General features: G+C 37.7%; 2 protein-coding genes and 1 long non-coding RNA gene across 3 annotated transcripts; all 3 read left to right on the forward strand.

The window, feature by feature from the left end:
* The first annotated feature begins 5,568 nt into the window (after positions 1-5,568).
* Positions 5,569-7,715, forward strand: LOC145906438 (sterile alpha motif domain-containing protein 3-like). Its single transcript, XM_082993852.1, has 8 exons — positions 5,569-5,767; positions 5,894-6,137; positions 6,209-6,299; positions 6,353-6,490; positions 6,605-6,799; positions 6,893-7,022; positions 7,248-7,324; positions 7,467-7,715. Exons 1-8 carry the CDS (start codon positions 5,569-5,571, stop codon positions 7,713-7,715), a joined length of 1,323 nt encoding a protein of 440 aa, XP_082849978.1.
* Positions 7,716-11,725: 4,010 nt separating this feature from the next.
* LOC145907122 (uncharacterized) lies at positions 11,726-16,447 on the forward strand. The gene is made up of 12 exons (XM_082994558.1): positions 11,726-11,836; positions 12,117-12,329; positions 12,392-12,506; positions 12,853-13,040; positions 13,538-13,690; positions 13,962-14,125; positions 14,507-14,561; positions 14,756-14,869; positions 15,156-15,326; positions 15,528-15,665; positions 15,765-16,024; positions 16,147-16,447. Exons 1-12 carry the CDS (start codon positions 11,726-11,728, stop codon positions 16,445-16,447), a joined length of 1,983 nt encoding a protein of 660 aa, XP_082850684.1.
* Positions 16,448-17,737: 1,290 nt separating this feature from the next.
* LOC145906818 (uncharacterized) lies at positions 17,738-19,124 on the forward strand. Its single transcript, XR_014402867.1, has 3 exons — positions 17,738-17,753; positions 17,999-18,179; positions 19,009-19,124. It is a non-coding gene; the product is annotated as an uncharacterized LOC145906818 (long non-coding RNA).
* Positions 19,125-23,429: the final 4,305 nt, after the last annotated feature.

Here is a 23,429-nt window from a genome sequence, read left to right on the forward strand (position 1 = left end):
CACATGATCATGATTCTGGTGAGCAATTCCATACATTACAATATATAACCCCATGAGTAGATCGGATACGGCCAGATTGAGAACAAGCCATCGGTGGACCTTTTCGGTTTTGACAAGTTTGTGAAATTCCCGTAGTAAAGAGGGGGCGCAGTGTGCAATGACTGCGATATTACCAAGCACTGCGGATATTGCAAAACACCATACTATCACTTGCATTATAGCTTTATGGCCCAGGGCATCGAAACTGTTGTGGTCGCTTTGTGCTAATGTGTCCGGTACAGGGCAAGCATGGTCCCGATCTGAGCAAACTCCACTGTCAAGGATGCTTACATTAACATACCTGTCGTTCGCACCGACAGCACAAATCAACAAAGGCGACGAATCCAACTGTTGAAAATGTATTTTAGCCCGTTGCTGGTAGTCTCTACATGCCCCCCTTTCTATAACGCCGTCATGCCAGTTGTTGTGTGAGCTTCGATTGAAGACAGAATTAAATCCAGGGCTGACACGATATGTGATATTTTGCCAGAAACACAAAGATGCGTCATCCCACGCATGACTAACGGCCATTACACTGTGGATCAAAAACACAAATTTGTTATATTACAAAACCTAACCAAATTCTCACCAAAAACAGCACAGTTACAATCGAAATTTGCTGCATACTACTTTTAAAATATATTTTCTAAGTTGTCATACCTAAAAGGTCTCATCAGTGCAGACGACTTTGCTGACCAAACTGCCAAGTAAAGACTTCCATTTGTGGTGGCCAATTCATACCATTGGCTCCACTTTGCTTATCTTAAACTAATTATGATGACAACTATATTAAACCTATTTGCGGAGTGTTCTAGACATTTAGTTTCCTAAACTCTTGATTTGTGTCTGTGTATCAACCTGCAGCTTTCACAACACGACCTTCATACGATGCAGTTTCACTCTTCACAGGAAACTGCTGCTGAAACGGCTGAATGAATTCTCTATCTATGACGTCATATGGAAATTCGTCCTTTGTATTTTGCGAATTGTTTAGCTCAGATGTGTGGAAGCGAAAACCGTGACAATTTTGCAAAGAAATAGGGTTTTATCTTCCAGTCATTCGAGAGAGACATATGGTAACTGAATGGCCTGCAGGAATGTTACAACTGCATTGTTTTACAAATGCAGTTTTTAATAGAGGTGTAGCATAATATTATCTGTTCATCAGTGCTGCAGCCTACTCACATTAATCGATTCAATCTGTCTTTAAACCAGATGAGCTTTAAATGAGAGCTACCTCCGCAATACAGACACCACAAGCCCTCACGTACACTGTAAATCTAAATGGTGGAAATCAAAGGGTGGGAATATTTAAAGGTGGAATGATCCACCTATCGAGGTGGTACGGACAAAAAGGTGTAATTTCACACCATTTACTAATCAAATTTCCACCTGTCTTGTTGAATTGGTGTAAATATCATCGCTTAGTTCTCTACAGGGTGGGGCTATAGCCTATGTGCATTAGGCGCAAACGGCTTTTCGCAACAGAATTCATTGCAGGCAACTAACGGAAACGTGAGTATGGTCTTGCGTGGGAGATTTGAATTATATTTGTTTCAGTTTGAATAATTGCCAATTAAATAAAGTGAAAATGCGTTTCTAATTTTATTGCAGGAATTGGTATTTTTGTCATAAAAGCCGTATCCAAAGATATGTTTGGCCGTGGCGACTAGAACAGGTTTTTAGCGCAGATGGCACAAAAATCTTTGTAAACATGTTATTTATCACCACGGAGCTCATCCAGGCCGCATTTTACGTGTAACCTGCTGTTCGTAAACAACAGTAACACCAGTGAAAAACGTTCTAATCTGAATGAAACTTCATTGAAGTGAACTACAACAGGATATGTAGATTGTTGCATAACAACTACCATTCTCACATCAGACTTTATTCTGGGATCGCCCAGACTGAGTTGCAGGGGCATGTTTGTTTTATTATGACGTCAGTGTCAGCCGTGCTGTCCAGACAAGGTGTTTCAGTTCTCGCGGAAGCCACGTTTGTTGCGAAGGATTTGGATGTTGGATGGAGCAGTTTGAAGGTTTGTTGGTTAAACTTTTTGTTTATCTTTCAAACTTACATGTGTGTCCACATTAACCGGGTGTGCATAAACATATTTTTTTTCAATCTGGTAATCAATCCATGAAGCTGCTGTTTTATTTTGTAGATATAGCCTATTACTCTACTGCCAAAATTCAAATCTTTTTACTGCGTGTCCCTGACAATGTTTTTTTTTTTCAAAATATCATTCCATATCTTGTTGGCATGGATAGCATCTTTCGATAATTAAGATTCTAAAATATTTCGCAAAATGTGAAATGGCCCATTGGTTATATTTGGTTATTGACTAGTGTACTTTTACTCACTGTACTGTAGACAGTATTGCTTCGACGGGGGTATGTCTCCTATTTGGTTGTACTAAATGTTAAATTAGGTCAATGTCTTATTGTTTGTGGAATTATTTCGGCAGTACTGGTTCATTTGGATAGTTGCATGTTTTTTCTTACAGATATTAAAGTGTAGCCATTGAAAAAACAATAAAAATGCACTCTTAGGAATATTGAGGTAAATAGAAAAATAATAAATCCAAATAAATGCAATGGAAGGTAAAATTTTATGTCCACATGAGATGTGCAACTTTCAATGCATTTCTAAAAAACACCTCCTTCAACATTTAAGAAATGAACATCATCATGCAGCAGTGTTGCCATTGTGTTGCAAAGTGAACTTTTGCTCCAAAAAGTATTCTTCATTGCGCAGTTATGAAAAACATCTTGAGAGAGCCCACCAAGGTGTGTTTTTGAGTTTTCTTGAAACTTCCGAGGGAAGTTGTGTGCCTAATGGTTGTATGCTTTCATCTGAACAATCTTCTGGTAACAGTTCACATTTAATTTCACATACAAAAGGAACAGAATCTGATTTCATTGATAACTTTGTCCGTTTGATTCTCAAAAGCCGAGAGAAATATGCACTGCCAAAAAGTGTATTTAGATACATGATGAATGACGTTGTCTCCTTGTTTTCTTTATTTCATAAGGATGTTCTTGAAGCCACCAATACTTCAGGTTCTCTGATTGATTCTCCCAATTACCTTACAGATGGAGAATTTTTACCTAAACTGTGGGATAAATTGTCGATTGATGAGAATTTTATTGACTATTGTAAAGGTCTAGGATTGGTAAATTCGGTTAGAATCCAGTTGCCAGGAACAAAATCGTACCAGTATGTTCCAATTTTAAATACTTTAAAGCAATATTTGAAGCACAAAGATGTAATGAGTAAAGTACAGACTGTATACCATGGTACTGATGGTGTTTTATCCGATTTTACCTCTGGGTCTTTTTTCAAAGAACATAATTACTTCAAAGGGAATCAACTGCATCTGCGTTTACATATGTATTGCGATGAAATAGAAGTTTGCAATCCACTTGGTTCATCAAAGAAAAAGAATAAATTGTTGTGCTTCTACTTTAATGTTGGCAACATCGGTGTCAAGTACCTATCCTCCTTGAAAAGTATCTTTCTTGTGTTGGTTGTAAATTCTTGTTACATTTCGGAATTTGGTTATCATGAATTACTTTCTCCACTTGTTCATGATTTAAAAATTCTTGAAAATGATGGGATATGTGTTGCAACCAGTGATGGCCAGGAGATGATTGAACATCATGTGTTTGGATCCGTTGCTGTTTTGTCTGCTGACAACTTGGCTGCTCATGATGTTGGTGGATTTACAAGATGTTTTAGTTGTGGTCGTATTTGTAGATATTGTATGTGCAGTTATAGCCAGATAAAATGTATGTTATCAGAGGAACATTGCACCATGCGCAACATACAAGTTCACAACTCTCAAGTAGCCGATGTTCAACATGACCAGTCTCTGCAGCGAATATATGGTGTCCGTTCAGAATGTCCATTTAATGAGCTTGTTGGTTTCCATGCAACAACCTCACTTCCTCCTGATCTCATGCACGACTGTTTGGAAGGGGTTGTTCCACTGACAATGAGAGCTCTATTTAAATCCTTTTCAAATTCAAAGTTGTGTTCGTTCAATATGGTAAATACTCTTATTAAGCAGTTTCCATTTGGATTGTCAGACCAAACCAACAAGCCAAGAAGTCTACCATACGATGTAGTACAAAGTGATGGGAAAATAAGGATGAGTGCAAGTGAAAATTGGTGTCTTTTTAGGTTACTTCCATTAATTCTTGGTATTAATGTTCCAAAAGGAAATGAATATTGGGAACTATACATATTGCTGTCTCAGATTATGGATATTGTGTTAGCACCGAAGATTAAAGTTGAGTGGGTTGATTATTTGCATTATTTAGTTGGTGATTTCCTTTCACTTTGTGCTGCTCTACAGCCTGAAATACTAGTTCCAAAGTTTCACTTCTTACTTCACTATGCAAGCTTGATTCGAAAGTTTGGACCACTTCGCCATGTGTGGTGTATGAGGTTTGAGTCCTTCCATCGAAAGATTAAAGCTATTGCAGTAAAATCTCGCAACTTCAAAAATATTACTCATACAGTGACCAAGCGTATACAAATGCTTAAATGCTGGGAGCAGAGTAGTGTGGTTGGTTTGCTTGAAGAAGAAGATGCAGCTGGGAGGCGAAGCGTTTCATTTTGCATGTTACCAGTCCACACAAAAGAATATCTTGCAACCCAGTGGAATGATGTGGACGATTTACACATATTTACAGCCTCGTCAGTTTTAGTAAATGGGTTTAATTTTGTGGTAAACAATATATGTATTGTAGATGTTGTTGATGAGGAACCTGTATTTGCTAAAGTGAGTGAAATTTTGTTTGTTGATGGAAATCTTTTGCTATGCTGTGAATTTCTTCGAACACTGTGTTTCAACAGACATGTTCAAAGTTATGAAGTACTTGAGACTAACGATATATTGTTTGTAGGCAAATCTCAGATAATGTATCATGCTAATGATCTGTATACCATTGAAGGAAAGCTTTTGGTACGAATGCGTCACAAGATATTTAGTCATAGCTAAAATGCTTAAACATACTAGTTACTTTCTGAAAGGTGTCAAAGAAAGTTTTGCAATTCTAGTCCTGTGGTTGTGTTTTAACATATGTGAAGTGTTTTTGAGTGTCCATGCATTGTGCATCACTCTCATGGCGTGATTTTCCATCCCATATTGCACCTTTGCTGTACATAAATAAGTCCGTGGCTTTAGCCTGTGGGACCCTTATGAAGGCAAATTAAAAAATATGGTGCTTGCCATTGTATAAGTTTGTGTTTATTGCCAACCTTTTTGTTAACACAGTTGTTGAAATTGGGATCATGATGACAGCTATATGCAAGAAAATTTCGAAAATGTTCTAGCCATAAACTCACTCTTTTAACTTACACAGAGTGTTTTGGCATCCTTTATGCAGATTTCCAACTATTCTTTTTTGCACAAAACCATTTCTACAAAATAGATTGCAGTGTTTAAATGTGCAACTGGCTTTTTGTGACCTCACAATCGTGTAAACTTGGCTAATGTTTGTTTTCAGATTTAAAGTAATAATGGAATTTCATGTGACTTGCGGGGAACGAAAAGCAATATTAACATGCCAGTCAAAACTGGATGTAACAAACCATATAGAGGCCAAATTTAGCATCACTAGACCTTTCTCTATACAACTGTACTCGCAAACGTTTAATGACTGGGTAGATGTCGATAATCCAGTAGATTTGCCAGAAAGTGGCAAACTTCTTGTCAAAGGTATTTATCCTTCATACATCTGTTTGTTTGTTACACTTCTGCATAATATGTAAATAGGCTGTAATATTGTAATCGTTTGGACATTATTTGGTATTACTATTGTCAAGACAGTCCAATAATTTTCAGATTGTTTGCCGGAATTACAAAATGATATGGAGACTGCAGCACAATCATCTTCGTCTTCTTCAATTACAACTGCATCTCCGCCAGTAGAAATTGATGGGTGGTTAGTGATGTACAAGCTTCCAAAATTTCCAAAATATATTGTGGATGCATTGGAGCAGTGTATGAACTCACCAAGCAAACTTACAAAAAAAATTAGGTGCAAGATTGTCCAACTTATCTGCGATTCAATTTCGCCACATAACATGTAAGTGTGCTATAGTTTGCATTGGAATAGATTTTGATGAAAACTGTTACAATATGACAAATTTATTACAGGTATCCATCACCTTTACAAATAAGGACAGTTTTGATGGAATTAATAAGAGCATATCCTGTATTAAGAGATCAAAACAGTAGCAGTCCAATAGTAAGTAGATGACATTTTGTCCACCACGGTATTTAGTTTGGTTTATTATTTAGAGCACATGGGTTAGCAGTTTGAGACAAAGATTAAAAGACATAAGAAGGCCCCTTCACTCAGATGTGCAAATTGCTGCCATGAAAAAGAAATATGGTGCACGAGAAAAGCAGGGTTCATCAAAAAGGTTGTTTGAAGATGTGAGTGTATATTTCTTCCAGTTTTGGCCAGTTAAAGTGGTTCAACTTCAATTAATCACCAAAACTAAGGTTTTGTGTATTGATCAAAAGCATGTACATCTTTTTATCTTTAAGAGTTTTGAAGATGAGGAATCAATTTCATTGCATTCTAAAGTTGTAAGATTGGAGTTGGCCAAGCAAAATCCAAATTATGACTTAATAGAAGACCGCCATAGACGTACTTTCCAGTTCCGTAGACAGATAATTGCTAAAGGTGCTGCTAGTAAGGATATTTTGGAGAAGTTTCCAACACTGGGTGAAATCAATCTGGTAGGTGCACATTTTCACAATGTTTTAATGTAAATCTACTACCTAAATTGGCATGATGTGCAAATTGTCATGCAATAATCTGGATTCTTTTAGATATTTCTGGAAGCTAAAATGATTGTTAAAGTAGATGTTTTGGAAACATTCATGGAAAAATTTCGTGATACAAAAATGCTTCAGAGGCTGGAAAATCTTGTCAAACCGAATGACCAGTTGCATTTCACAGGTACCTAGCTATCTAAATTTAATGTCTTTTAACATATGTGAGGTTACGCAAATACATGATGAATTGAGTTTATGTGGTGTTTGTAACACATATTTCACATTTAAATTTGTTTTATTGGCCTGTCAGATGGCATAACAAGTAAATAGTTAAAATAAAAGGAAAAATCTGGCTTGTGGGGCAATGAATTGTCTACCTCATATTTTAATAAATACTTATTTTTTTTAGGAAGAATGGAAAAAGTCTTGTTGCTTTGGCCAACTATATTGAAAGAAAATATTGCATTGTATTTCTCAACAAACCAGGTCATTGCATGTATTTTTACTATTTGCTAATCAGACTGAAAAAATATGTTTGAAACAGTTGTGTTTATTTAAAGTTTAATCTGATTTGACGCTATTTGGCACATTAAGCTGTGTTGGTAATACCTATTATCTTGATATGCAGGAAGATGAAAACATGTTTCCACATCTGTTTTTAGAGAAAGACCAGTACTCTGTGTTTGTAGATGGTATTAAGTTATGTGTTGCACCTAATTTGTCAGAAGCCGTGGTTGCAATGATATGCAGTTATTGGGGGTTCAATATTTGTTTTCCGAAACAGTTGGTGAAGTCTTTACAACTTTATTGCTGTATTTTGAATTTACCAGTGAAAAATCGCCATATTTGTGTACAACGTGTTTTAAACAAGCTGTAGGCCACAGGTGCAAACTGTGCGCTGTACAATCGACAAGAGCGTGCATTAGAATAAAACTTGCGACACCTTGTTTTGTACTAAACAGCAGTGTCAGTTCAGCCTTAAAAACACCCTTGGGTGGTTCAGAGAGCTGAGTGGTAGTTACCACCAAGGGTGGCGAGTTCACATCTACAATGGTGGAAATCATAGGTGGAACTGACCACCTCATTTTTTTAGAGGTGGGAAGCGATCCCACCTTACGGTGGAGTTAGTGGACCACCATTTTTAGTGGCAATTTCCACGACTACCATTTACAGTGTACGGTTTCACGCATCGCTTGTAATTGACCACAACATTGTTGAATGATACACAAGGGCTTGTGACAGCTGAGTTCGTATCCCTAATTTAAATTTAAATGTTTCAACTAGATGGAAAGCTGTTAAAGCAGCAATATATTTTCCTCTGTTAACTCTTGCCAGAACATTTTCGCCTTTTTTGATGGCATGTTTACGTCCTTGACCTGCCCAAAAGCAATACGAGACTGGCAGCAATAACAAGTTTACCAAGGCCTAAAACGTGCAGCTATCACAATTGCGTAACGGCATTAGGCGGTTTTCCTAAGATACATTATATGTCCTTTTGTTACAAAAACTGTAAAGCTTTGACTCTTAATTTGAATTTTAAAGAAATGCGCAAAAATAAACTAGAAGACGGCGATTCGCACGTAATACACGTAATATAAATTTTATGCACAACTGCACAAACTTGTATTTTACGTCAGTGTTTCCTTTGAGAAATTGTGGTTCACCTCCACTGAAGTTTGCGATACACACAACTGTTGCCTTTTATTTTTTGTCCCATTACGGTCAAACATAACAAGTTTTACAATCTTTCAAAGGTTATGTAAAAAGTAGCAAAACAGTTATCGAAAGTCAATAAATATGAGGACAAATCGTATGAGTATATTGACGTCCTAATAATAACCGTTATGTCACATGTGCTGCAAAACTAACAATTTTCCTATACTTCTTTTCACCTTGCCGCTTTCTTCCAGCCCTAAACTTCTATTTAAACTGAGGTAAACCAATCACGGTTCAAAAAAAGTGATTTTTGTGACAAAGAAGTTTAGTAACTGAGCTCCATACGGTAGGTTTGTGCACTCAGTTGTGGAAACTAAGCCGAGGAGAAAGTCTCACTTATTTCTCCGGCCACTACCGTGCATGACTAATCATGCAGTTGATCTCCATCAATTACGCAGCGCGATGAACACTGGAAAGGTTGCTTACAATTTTAATCACAAAGGTGATCACTTGTAAATCGCACAGCAAGTTACTTTGTAAAAGCAAAACTATAATACTGAAAGACCTGTGATAAATACGCAAGCATGGTCCAACTAAGCAATACTTCAGTTGTCCGGTAATCTCTTTCATATTTAACTGCATGATAACTGAAACAACCATTATGAACGCAGCCCAGTTTTAAACTAAAATGATCCCAAGATGAGCAACAACGTGATGGGCCAGAAGTGTCAAACACGTTTACTTGCTTTGGGCAGCAATATTTACCAAAATTTTACACAGGCCAGAACAAATGATACAATCATTATATTAAATATTGTTTGTTGCAACCTTTTTTCACAAACAAATCAAATATTGTTACTTTTTTCACAATGTCAATTCGGATTTCATAGTATAATACCTAACAACTTTTGACAAACCGCCAGTTTGACAACCTTGTGTTAGACGGCAATTTTCGGGTGTTATTACGTGGTAACGTTTTGGCATCACTTCAAAACTTTTTTTGACATAGTACAACTTTTTTGCATTCAGACAAAATAGTGAGGCATCACACGTACTTGACTATAAGCTTGTTTTTGCTAAACTGTCAATGTACTGTTAACTGCAAAACTTCGTCGAAAAAATTATCAGATTTTAAACTGCCTGGATTACTCCGTTTTTGATAAGTGTGATCCCTGAGCCAACGCTTTTAGTATTTATCGATCAGCTTGCGGTAATCTCTGCAACCCGCACTAATGGATTGTCGTTGCAACTTTGGCAATCACAGCAGTTATCAGATAGGCACAAGTAGCACCGCGTCTGTGCAACCTAATGTCAGATTATAAATGCTCTCGAGTACAGACGAACGTACTACGCATGACCTTGGAAGTGGCATTAAACATTCATATTGTAATTAGTTACAGACGAGTCATTCATTTGTGCGGTCATCGATTTCGAATCAATCTCTTATTGGTCTTTGCAAAAGAAAAAAGCAGCTGCTTACTTCCCGTTACGAAAGAGAACTACCTGACTCTTTCGCGTTGTTGTGTTGCTCTTCATAATTTATTTATAAACAACAAAAATACCTCAAACATGCATATCAACACCAATACATTTCCAAGACCAACAGAAAAGCCCATATGTAACTGCATGTTACCAATAAATTGCTTTATGAGGTCATCATACCTATTAGAACTTGTTCAAACGGCTTTGTTATTCCACGTTTGAATGCTTGCCGAAACGTTTTATACTTGTTCAATTTCAAACCTTTTTTCGTTAAGTTACGTAAGAAACAATCGTTTTTTGCTCTGTGGCCAATCATAAAATGATAAAAAATAATATCGACCGATCGTTTCGCCACTGACTGCTAATTTCACGCAAGTCTGCACAATGTAGGAGGTCTTTAAAGTGCTTTCACACGCGCACCCAAGTTCTTCGTGTATTTTCAGGTCTTGTATGTGATGTTGATTACCTAAATGCACAATAAAATCACTGAAAAGTCACCACAATATGAAATCGTGAAGACCTGACTAGTTAACCTACAGTTTATTCCTAGTCACTTTCTGCCTTCGGTTATGCAATATGTGTGGCTCAATTATAAAAAAAAACATACCAAAGGTGCACTTTTCAGTTTTTTGGTTATGGCATCTGGGGCTCGATTATAAAAATAATATACCAAAGGTTCACCAGTGGTTCCGTTTATCAATTCCCATTTTTTTACCACACCTGGATTTTAACCCAGCATAGCCGCCCACATAAATATGTTATTTTACCACCTGTTGCCGTTTTACTACAACAGCGCCCGTATGCGATATATTTCCAATTTGATTCAATGATTTTGTTGTTATGCAACACGTCTCACGTGACCTAGGTTATAGATTTTCGCATTTCCAATCCCCAAGGTACAGGCGGAATCGCCTCAAAGGCAGATGCAATTAACCTCAACTAAAAAAAAAATTTTAAAGTTCTTTAGTGGTCGAAATTTGCTGACACTTGCCTGATGGTAAATATTCTTTGGTCATCTATTGATTATGAACATGGCCGGGAAGATCTTTGAACATGTTGCGGCTATTCTCTGTTTCATCAACATTATATCAACATTTTTATCCTTTCCTACTTTGCAAATTAGGGGTAAGCATTTGTTTCGGACACAAAATATTATTTAACATATTTCAACGATGTCAGAAAGTGTAGTGCAATTTCTGGATCAATTTATTCAAGGTATCTGGCATGCTGTCGATCGTTCACCGTATCTCCAGCAGTATTCTATTCCAAAGTTTAAATAGCGGTCATGGAAGAAATCTCTGTAGATCGAATTTGATCGAGTATATCATACAATTATGAATAGCATGCTTAATAAGGCAATGGCATGTAAATGTTCACCACATAATGTTTTCGTACATACGTGGTTGTCTTGTGTCTGTAATGATAGCTGTTAACTAGATTTTATGCCGTGGGAAAATGCTTTGCATTTATGACTAAAGCATTTAGTCCCAATTACGACGTTTGTAAAATGCGCGGGAAACCTAATCAATATTAATGAAGTTTAACACCACACTTATACCTGAAGCATTTCTTGTATAAGATTACAGTGGCTTCTGTCGGGAGTTGTATTTTGAAACTTGCGTTTGCGTCGTAGTGGTTGCAGGTTCAGCGAATTTCGATAAAGCACAACCTATTTTTGTTTAGATTGTTTGGTCCAAAATTGCAATTCTTAGAACAGTTAAATTTTTTACCATAACGGCAAAGTGAAAAATGCGTCATTGCATCAGAAGTTTGGTTTTGGTATGGGTGTTGGTTGGTGAAACAGAATCTGGAAAAGGTGGCGGGAAAACTGCATCGAAGGTCGGACTCGCTGCGATTTCGGTAAGTTCCAAATTTATCTTATGCCAAGCTTTCATTCTGATGAAGTTATGCGTTTAACATTTATATTTAAAATATAAATAAACCAACCTACAAAACTTTATGCTGTAAATATGGTCAAGAAATTAAAATGAAGTTTCAAAAAGGAAATTTTGAAATGGAAAAAAAAATCCAAACGGCAATTAATATTTCCATCCAATAAAGCGTAATTAATTACAACAAGTCAAATTAAACGACCAGTATTTGCAAAAAATTAACAAAAACATTTTTTAACCATCTTTAGCAAGCTGGATCATTAAATTCTGAACACGGACATTCAACATTACTAGCTGGGGATATTCATTTAGACGGAGTAAATGGAACTTTAATGCAAAACAATATCATGGCAAAGCTTAAACACGACCTTCTGTTGTTGAACGGATATGACAAGTCGGTACGACCAGTCCGAAATCACACAAGTAGTGTTTCGGTTGAAGTTGATTTTACCTACATACAAGTAAGTTATTTTCTACTGAATAAAAACACCTGGCAAACCACAATGGAAAATATATCACTCAGGTTTTACATTTAAACGAAAAAGATCAAATATTGAAAAGCAAATTGCGATCGAGATTAAGGTGGATTGATCAGTATTTGTCGTGGGATCCTCATGATTACAATGGAATAATAAGTAGTAAGTTTATATCGCGCCACTGTTTCATCCTTTGTCTTGCGGTTGATCTGTAATGTTTATGAAGAATATTATTTACTTTTATAAATAGATCAAAGGGAAAGTGCTTGTTAAATGTTGCATGTGAAAATAAAATTATACCCATCGAAGAAAACTATATTTAAAAATCCGTAGAGTGCATACTTTGGCAAACAAGGCAGTATCGCCCCGCTATACGAAGCTCGTTGCTAGGCGACCTCAGCCCTCTATATCGGTCAAGTACTGCTACCTTGTGTAAAAATATTCATTAAAAAAACACAATTAGGAATTCAAATTTGTCAGACGAAATATTGCGTTTTGTACACTTTAGTTCGCCTTCCCGCAACTATGATATGGATGCCTGATATCGTTTGTCACGAAGAGATTGGAAACAGAGACTACACCCCACGCCTCCCATATGTTGACATCACACATAAGGGTGTAGTGAACTACTTCGAACCAACCTCATACGAAACTTCATGCAGCGTCAACATCGCATACTTCCCTTTTGATTACCAGGTTTGCTTCTGTCTGTTATCTGAAAAAAACGACGTCCTCGGACTAAAATCCAAATAATAAAACAAGTCAAGTTGGGGGGGAAATGTTTGGCAAAACATTTTTCAAAATCTTACATCTTTGTTTTCAATTAGCATCGGACTTTTGGGGAATATTTATTTTTGGCAACGTTTTGGCCACTGAAAAGTCTTTTTTAAATAAACACTTTTCAACAAAAATGTATCCTCTGTTGCCTTTCTTCCACCATATATTTATAATGCAACCCGGTTGTCGACAGCTTTTAACCATTTCATTAATATTTATCTGATCTTTCCACGTTAGAAAACCAACCCATAATAGTTGTGATTCTTATAATTGCCAAGTTAATGTTTTACAATGTTACTGAGAACATAAATTTGAACAAAATGAAACGAAATGGGATTGTTGTATATTTGTAATGGAAATCTTGCATATATACTTTCCTCGTCATTATCACCACACTCACAGCTAATAAACTTTAGGTCTGCAACATGACGTTTACGTCATGGGTATTCCCCACCTCTAAACTGGACATCCAAGCCAAACGAACCAAGGAAGACATGCTGAAAGATATTCCCCTGTATTTTGTTAAAACAGGAGAGTGGATCTTGGACGATATCGAAGTTAAAAAAATGGTGATAATCACATGTAAAATATGGAAATATTAGAATACAAATTTCAAATTTCAAATAAAAAATATTCACAGCTTTCTTGATAGCGCAAAAAAGTGCACAGCTGTTCTTGGAGTGCCGATAATTTCACGTGTTCATCTGTGTTTTAAACTCGACAACTTTATCCCATAAAATTGCCAAAAACTTAACTTACCATAAAAACACGCACGGACAACAGAATCTGGTTAATTTTTATTTTAAAATTTTAGGTTTAAATTTTTGTGCTACGTTTTAGTCACAAAGCTTTGAGTCTCTGCTTGGAGCCCACGAGGATGAAGACGAGGAAGAGCATGAAGACCATGACGATGTTGATAAGATCATTGAGCAGCAGTTCTTGTACATGAACCCACAGAAACTTGTAAAGTCGGTGGCAGAAAATCGTCATTCTGACCTACATTGGTAAGATCATAAACTCTAAACAACACAAGTATTAAATATTAATGTGCCGCAACCAGATTTTACGACAATTACATTTATGTGTGCGCAAAAGAGCCATTATAGTCAATGAGAGCTGCAGACAGGTGTACACACTGTTTCGACCTGTAAGGTCTCACCGTGACCGTTGCACATGCTAGCTGGTAGACTAGCAGGCACACAGATTTCCACTTTGTGGTACCTTTCAGTCAATCGTCGATATGTTGGGTACCAAACTAGGTACCAATCAACACAGATCAACCAGCTGCACTGATGAGACCTTACAGGTCGAAACAGTGTGTACACTTGTCTGCAGCTTACATTTATGTGATTATTGAAAAAATGTAAAAAGCTACCTCGTTTTAGGTCTGAAGTCCAATACGTTTACACGCTTCGCCGGAATTCTTCTCTCTACATGCAGGTATGTGTACTCAAACCAGGTTTACTTTTTCCCGTTTAAGAAGTTAAAAAGGCGATTTTCCACTTGGTACAAGTTTTCATTAACACTATAAAATACGGATCAAACACATCCCATTGTAATCCACGTTAAACCGACAATTTAGAGCATTTCCTGCTGAGCACACGCACCAATATCGGGAAATCTATTGTTTTTAGAGTATGTTGTTTCCCGCCCTTTTACTTACAACAATCTCGCTCCTTGGTTTCTATCTGCCACCTGACAGTGGGGAGAGGATTGGATTGCAAATCACTATCATGTTGACGTTTATGGTAAGGTGTTACATGGCAAAGTTTCATGATATAAACACTTGTGTCTACACTGCGTGATTGTAGTGAACGTAAACGGAATTGATAGTTGAAGTTTACATCTTATTTTATGCGGGATTTTTGGCATTTTTCCACATTTACTGTTTAATACAAGCAGCATATCGGTTTTTATTTCATTGTAGTACCGTGGGCCAACACCAAAAGCCTGTACAGTAAATCGTAATAACGCATATATTATTTTTATGTATTATTGCTTTGATGTATTAGGCAGCATATAACTGTGGTTTAGGTTTTCCTGCTAACCGTCGGGGACATGTTTCCAGCATCAACCGGTCCTTACCTTGGACTTTATTTTGTCCTGTGCATGGCCATGTTGGGTCTGAACATTGCAATGACTGTTCTTGTTCTTAACGTGCACCACATGCCTTGTGCAGCAGTAATGCGTGGTCCAAATGACGAGGTAAGCCAAATATTAGCTTTTAAATTCGCCTATACATTACATATTTTTCATCGATTAAAATAAATTTTTAGGCCATATAATTTCTGAATTACTTCTTACTTAAATACATACCTCAAATAATGTTTCTTTTGGTGACTGTTGTATTATAAAGGCTTTAGTTAAATATTTTGTAGATGAAAGAAACATGATGTTTTAATACAGGGTGAATATTACGTTAAAATGAATGCCGTTCCTTTCTGGGTGAGAGCGAGTCTTTCCCTGAGTGGTCTTAACACAGAATTAACGGATTTCAAACTTACGGAAGAGGATATACGAGGAAAACTTAACAAACCGAAAAAGGTTTAAATAAATAACTTTGCCCTACTATCCTACATGACATATAAAGCAGTTTTGTAATATGATGAGATAATCATTTCAATGCCGAATTATCATTTACAGGTGCCACTCACTGACAAAGTAAAACCGATACTAAAGAAATACAAATCCTTTGCGCGTTCAAAAACTTTGGGGACAATTCAAATCGAAGGCCTTGACCAAGAAAAAGGAAGAGTGAATAGAGGATTCGCTACAACGAAATCGCTTGATCAGCTGAAAATGGAAATGAGAAACAATGAATTCCAGACGGGGTCAAGGGTCAGATACAGAAGAAATTTCAACACAGAAAAGCTTGAAGACGTGGAAGAGGAACAAAATGATTTAAAGTTTAAACCCGGAAAAAGTAAGTTTTGCCCAGATATATGATTACTGCACAGTCGTCGTGACTACGACAAATGTAATACACGTCCTAATAATAATTAACTTTTGAAACGGGTTTGTTATGAATAGACAAAAACCTGCTTAAGTTGATTGGCGAAGCACTGGGCGACGAAAATGACACCGATGCAAATTTGCTTCGTGGCGCAAGTCAACGTATACAGGCGTCGAGACAAGATCTGGCAGATTCCACTAAGTATCTACGTTGCCAGTACGACGAACTCAAAGACGACAAACGCTCTGAAGCCATGCAAGAGAAATGGAAAGACATAGCACGAAAACTGGACAATGTCTCCATGCACGTTTATATATTTGTGCTGATCGTACTTCATATATGCATGCTCCTGGCTGTGTTTATTGGGTTTTAAAACATACAACACGAAACGACGGACATAACAATACTTTCCAGATGTACAAGTACTTACCATAAAGGCTGTATATAAGCGGATTGATATGATTTCCACGTATGTCTTTTAATAAACATTATGAGGCAATAAGACTTTGCAAGTTTACAGGCGCAAAATTTACGGTCTGTATCTGATAAAATCAATGTTGGTGATAATCATGTTCACAAAATCAGCAACAAAAAAGTTACTTTTGAAGATTTATACAACAGCATGATTATTGTCGCGTGTAAGTGCCACAAGGTATACTGTTACTTATACTTATAAGTATAATTCCAAACAACTAAATAGTACAAGGGGTTAAAGGTTAGTCTCGTCGACGACATGTTCTTTACAACACAAATCAACGCAAATGCTTCGTGCCGTAAGCAAAAATACATCCAAATGCTTCAGATATGTTGCGCTTCTGTTTTACATATTTTTCAAAATGAATTAAAATTAAACTACATTGCAGTCGTTTGTGTCACAAATTGTTTTGGCATAAGTAAATCTATGGTTTATAACCAAACAAAAAGCAAACATACTTCGTTGCTAAAAGTTGCATGTTAATAAAGGAAGTAATTAAAAATGATTAAACCGACAAAGCGTACAGGCGTTTTCCAAGTGTGGTTGTCTGCTTTTACTTACCGGATGGATTAAGACTCCCAACTTCATCATCGACGTTGCTCATCCTTCCTCACTTTCCTGTGTATGAAAGCAACTTCTCATCAGGATAGTTTTCAACATTTAGATTGCCAAAATGAAGTGTGTAAAAAACCTATGTAGATGTTTAGCAAAATAGTAACAATGCGGGCAGAACATATATTTACTTTAATACCAATCATGGCGGTTTTGTCACGTTCTTTTTTCGTTTCTTTGCAATTGTTTACAACCTTTCCATTTTATTTCCATCACTCTTATACCCCTAAAATCCACTGTTCGGTATAACTGAATCCCATTTTTAAGTCATCAAATCAAAGTGAAGCCGCATAGCAATGGAGTCGACTTCACCTTTGTTTTTTCTGTATTTGCTTTCGAACCTAAAGGTACTTTGGGAATAATGAAATATTGCGTATGGAAGGTGATACCTCGGATTTTATTTTTACAAAACAGAAGTTGCTTTATATCTGAACAGCAATGTTTCGAACGTGGTTGAAAGTTCCTCGAGGAAAAAAGCCTTGAGAAAAAGCGGTAAGAACAGGATGCAAAGAGGGGTACGATCACTATAATAACATATGCTGATAATTTATTTTGACTTACAGGCTTCAGAGAAGAGACAGTGATGATCAAGGTACTTTTTAATCGCTTTAATACATAACCGGTTTTGTGAAATTAAGGTTGATGCCACTAAATGTAAGAAAGTTTTGATCCGTATGCATTCAGTGCAATTTCAGCTTGAGTATAGACTACTATTATACTGAAACAAACTTGGTGATTAACTAAGTGAACCTAAACCGGCTTATGTTTTAAAAACTGCAGCAGCATCAACGCCTAAAAGGACAATAGAATTAATGGTTTACTGTAATTTTTCTTTAGATGAATCGTTTTAGTTCCATCGCGCTTCTTTTGGGTTTTATGATAGTTTCCATTGATCCAGTGGAATCATCTGCATGTGCGGCTGAGGGATGTTGGGGTGGTTGGTGGACTGGAAATCCATGGTGGGATATACCGTGGCCAACAATAAAAAACTCAAATATAGACACAAGTAACCAAAGAGGTTCGTTTAGATTCGACAACTTATTGCTATCTATTGCAAGGGTCCTTAGACTTTTTGGGTCGCACAAACTCAAATGATATTCATAAAAATTACTTCTCCAGAATCTGTCTGCCTGTCAGTTTGTCACAGTCCATGCAATTAGTGAGTTAGTACAACTACTGATGATAATTACAGTTCGTGTTTTAAACGTCTGTTCAGCATCCCTGCTTTGGCCTTCTTATTAAAGGTTATTAACTCCAAGTCTTCGCATCTACGAAACAATTGTTTTTAAGATATCTATTCAAAGAAAATGTAACATGTTTTGAGACTTTACATTCACCGGTGAAAGAATTTTTCACTGATAATATACAGCACTGGGATAGCCTACAGAACAATCACGAAGTTCTTCCGCCTATGCGCAGGGAAATTGCGATTCGATTGCAAGAATGAGAAAATTATCGTGGTCGTTTAAGCATGGAAGTGAAAATAATGGATTTATTCGTCAACCCAATTAAGAAAACATATTGCTTGCATGTAAAACGTATCTTTTATGTTTACTGCAAGTGATCTCTGCGTGGTTAGTTAACCAGCTAGGCGACACTAAAACACCAAAGCTGCACTGATGAGACTTCATGGTAAAAAATCGTGTGTACTGTCTACAGAGTTCACCGACCACTATGGTTCATATGCTTCACTAGTTTTATTTCATACGGTTTTGTTGTCATTGGGTTATTATACAAACTAAACGATTTGTCTCAACCTACATGACAACAACGTACTTGGGAGTTAAACACATGACTTTTGACAAGGTAGTACATTAATTTGTAAATTACATTTATATTTTTTCCAGCATTTGAAGTGGAGATGATACTGGAAGAAATGATGGACATTCCTCTTTCTTAGACAAAAAACTCTATTACCAATACATGGGTGATAAAAAAAAAAATTCAAAACAACATTCTTGTGGCATTGCATAAATAAATAAACAAATTGCATGTAATCACATTGAGTCGCGTGACAACGGTTTCGAGCAGGATTTGATGTGCAAAATGCTTAGGGCGTTAAATTCTAAACATGAAAGTCAAAGCTATAAGCCAACAACTAGCACTGATACTGAACAGAGTGGAGTGTTTCAAACGTTTGCATTGCCCATGCTTACTATCAGAATTTTGGTTTGGTTCTCATGTTAAATTGTTCAAGTAAAATGTTTAAGTTTTGAGTTGCGGAAGCTACGAGAATTTACAACAAACTTTTATTTGCAGTAGGAAGCTTAATATAAGCCATTTGTGCTGATTCATGCACAGAAGACAATTTTAAATTCGGCTTTAGACCAGTTTGTGGATCCACATATTCAGAATAACGAACTTCTCGAAAAACAATATACCCATGCTTTTTTGCTGCAGTTTGAGCATAAAAAGACATTAAATCGGCGACAATATAATCGCAATCCAACTCCACAGCTAAACGGAAGTAATAAAGATCTAATTTACTAAACAAACCGAGGCGTGAAAACTTTGGATTCACTACACCAACTATTGCGTTGTAAATTTTTTGACCATTGAAATTTGCATGTAGATCTTTTTTTACAAAATTCCCAAACCTGGTCCAAGATTGAAGAGCTTCTGAACCTTTATCAGGTGACATGTTAAGCTTGCTTTCCTTCTGCAGAACTTTACACAAGGTGATGCATGCAAGTTCTCCTGAGGCTGTATGGAAACAACCTGCAGATGTTTTCTCTTTTAACGCCGATTTTATTCTTTCTTTGTAAATTTCTTCCACTTCTAATGGTTGGACTTGAAATATTTTCAACCTGGGTGAATTTGGCAGGTAATGTTCCTTCACCATTTGATTTACCACAAGCTGGTCTTCCATATTCAGTGTACGAAAAGTAAATTCGCCTATTTGGTAAGGTTTCATGTTATATGCGGAAGGATGCAGTGAGAAATACGTAACTTTATCTTCAACCTGTTACAATAAAACACGAACAAGTTTTCTGTGGCATACAACCATCTTACTCACTGTAACGTCAATGCCCTCTGCAAAACTGTTTTGTTTTGACACGAAGAAACTTGAACTAAAACGAGCAAGGTTTGTTCGGTCGAGCGGCCAAACAAGCAGAGAGAAACGAGCGGGTTTAAAGTTTCAGGTCACTTGAGGTTACTTTATATGCGGTATGTTGATCGTATCGAAACAAATTTTTGGAACCCGTTGGAGTGTTGATAGGGTGAATAAATATAATAATAATATTAAGCAAACATGGCAAAGCGCGTTCTTGTGTTTCATCAACACTGTGACTTGGCTGGAGGTGTCTCTACTTCTGGAACCATTTCTGCATGTCTGCAGATTATATTTGGTAAATATTCCCGTACCCATGCAATCCAGAATTGGTCAAGATTTAGATTTGCGCCCAACGGCGCCGCACGTAGCAGTCCTTTCAAACCGGGAGGTCGGCTTGAATTCGATCTCATTAGCACTATATGGTTGGGTTTGATAGGTTCGTCATCTCGACGTCACCGGAACAAGAGGACGCGAATTAATTATGGACTAAACCTCAATGAATAGTGTAGCCAATGTCTCGTCAGAGACAACTTGCTGAGTCATCAAAGACGACCGAAACCATTCTTTACCACGCACTACCCATATGACTGGCAGTCGTAGGATTGAACGACCAACGAATGTTTCTCTGCTTCAGGTAATCATCGATCTGTGAACAGTTCCACGACTGTAGCGATTGCCTTAAAATGCGTTCCGCACCAACGAAATTTGTTCCATTGTCAGAGTAAATGTGGACTGGATTTCCACGGCGACCAACAAAGCGACGAAGCGCGTCGATAAATGAGTCAGTTGATAGGCTGTGAGCAACTTCAATATGAACAGCCCGAACTGTTAGACAGGTAAACACTGCCCCGTACCGTTTGACGATGTTTGGTCCCTGCTTAACTGGAAAGGGGCCAATGTAATCAACGCCGACATGTGCAAACGGCGGCTCGTGAGATAACGCCCTTTCCAACCTACTACCAACCGACAACTACAGGGTTCAACAAGTTTTAAAGAGGTTTTCGCATGTGGGCCCTTTTCCAAAGCGGCAAACTCGGCGACAAAGTGTTTTCGTTGCACGTGCTTAATCAACGCCAATTCGGCAGCATCCATTTCCTCAACTGATAAGCCACATTTCTCCATGGGCACTTGTCACTCCGTACGCGCGATAGAAAAAACTGCTTATATCGCAGCCATGCAACGCTTTATTTTATACGATGTAGAGAAAAAAATCGGTTAAAATCCGGCCAACAATGAAATGCTTTCCCTCAAAGTGAATGGACACCTCCTTTTTTTGGAAACAAACTCAGCACGTAAGTCTGGTAGTACGATAGGGCTAAAAGGCCCTTGAACAAAAGCAGGAAATTGCTTTTTCGAATTGCTAATACTCTGGAGCACAGCTGTCCAAAACACAGACCGATATGTCCCAAGATCAAGTTCTCGCCGCATCATTACATCAAGCTTCACGGACAACACTGCGGCAGTAAGTTCTAGTCTAGGAATCGACAAAAATTGTAGTGGTGCCAGACGACACTTGCCAACAACAAACACGCAGTGAACAAGTGATTTAACTTTGGACTACCTCAGGTAACACACGGCTGCGTAGGCAACGGATGAAGCATCCGTAAAGCGATGCAATTCGCAATATATCACCTCTTCGAAATGTAACGGCTTAAAACACCGAGGAATTCGCAGGTCATGAAGTTCTGGCAAAAGTTTCAGTCAATTCTTCCACTGCATGGCTTCCGATTCCAAGATGCAATCATCCCAGGCGAGTCCTCGCTTGTATACGCCTTGAAGTAATAGTTTGGCCCCCAATGTACAATGCGCAACAAACCCAAAAGAAGATCGTACAGTGAACCCAAGGCAGAAAGGATCCCTTGGCGGGTCATCGGTGTTTCGGGAAGATTGACCTTAAATCCAAATGTATCCTCGTCCACATCCCAGTGCACACCAAGTACTCTTTCCGTGACGTCATCGCTGAACCTTCTGTTCCGCTTGACCTTTGACCTTTCTTCTTCGGGAATGTTATACAGAATCGTCGGGTTGTTACTGAGCCATTTAGTCAAATAAAACCCTTCATGAGAGGAGATCCGAAATCTGCTTCGTCAATCGAAGTCCTTCCGATGTTGACGCTACTGCGGTTAAACATTTATCCACGTAAAAATTTCTTCTTACCGCCGAACATGCATGTTTATCGAAGTTATTGCTAAAATCAATAGCCGTTTGCTTCAAGCAAAAACTCGCGCAACTTGGCGATAAAGTCGCCCCAAACAGATGCACAGTTATTTGGTGTTTCCTTGGTTCCTTGGCTAGATCCCCATCAGGCCACCACAAACATCTCAAAGCATTTCTATCCTCTGGTGGAACATTGACGTCTCCAACATACCCATTGTCAATTAAGATTGTATAGTAGACACGCACTTTTCCTTCGATCATCTTTCCCCAAAGAAAACGGGACTTGCGCAGACAAGTGGGGTACGACGAAAAAAGAAAGAAGGCAAATCGCCTTTTTACATATTTCTCTAACGCGTGCGATCAGATGGGTACCACTGAAGTCAAGAAGGGTCAAATGTATTTTGTGGTCTTGAATTCTCGCCATACACATGTCCTTACATGAATACAAAAGTTCGTGAGTTGCAACCACGTATCACGCCCATTTATTATTACGACCTGTTTAGACAGTGTCGATTTCCAGTCGATAATATGTCGGATCACCCAAGACCGGTGGTTCTTCTCAACTTTTTTACGCTTGCGGACTGGACATTTTTTACAACTACTTTTACAGTCTGGATACTTGGTAACATTTCAGCGAAATCTACAATCAAATTACCATGACAACTAAAATGTTGCAAATTTTATTATTGCAGAATTCGGCACTTTATTGAGGAGTCGAAACTAGGCCGTAGACAGGCGGTTAAGAAACACTTTCCTAGACCTTCTACTATAGTTTACAGCATGATCTTGAGGCTTACGACATTACGCCAAGCGCGACGGACGCATGGCAAAGTATATCATTTTGGCAATTCTATTTTTAACGTATAGACGCTGATATAAGTCAACATTGCTACAGAACGTGGTGACAAATGTTTTTATCTCAGCAATCAGTGAGATCGCTGAACGCAACGAAATCGTGACGCAACGAGAACTTACAACAAACTTTCAGTGCGCGCCCCGAACGCTTGAGTAGAGTTGCCACAACATCAAACTAAAAAAAAAGGCGACTTCTCCTAT

Source organism: Ascidia mentula, chromosome 6 (assembly GCF_947561715.1).
Source record: "Ascidia mentula chromosome 6, kaAscMent1.1, whole genome shotgun sequence".
NCBI lineage: Eukaryota > Metazoa > Chordata > Ascidiacea > Phlebobranchia > Ascidiidae > Ascidia > Ascidia mentula.

Coding starts and splice junctions, on each gene's coding strand:
- LOC145906438 (XM_082993852.1), top strand. CDS start 5,569: ATGGAATTTCATGTGACTTGCGGGGAACGAAAAGCAATATTAACATGC. Junction 6,491..6,604: donor CAAAAAGGTTGTTTGAAGAT/GTGAGTGTATAT, acceptor TTTATCTTTAAG/AGTTTTGAAGATGAGGAATC. Junction 6,800..6,892: donor CACTGGGTGAAATCAATCTG/GTAGGTGCACAT, acceptor GGATTCTTTTAG/ATATTTCTGGAAGCTAAAAT.
- LOC145907122 (XM_082994558.1), top strand. CDS start 11,726: ATGCGTCATTGCATCAGAAGTTTGGTTTTGGTATGGGTGTTGGTTGGT. Junction 12,330..12,391: donor TTGATTTTACCTACATACAA/GTAAGTTATTTT, acceptor TATATCACTCAG/GTTTTACATTTAAACGAAAA. Junction 13,691..13,961: donor ATATCGAAGTTAAAAAAATG/GTGATAATCACA, acceptor GCTACGTTTTAG/TCACAAAGCTTTGAGTCTCT.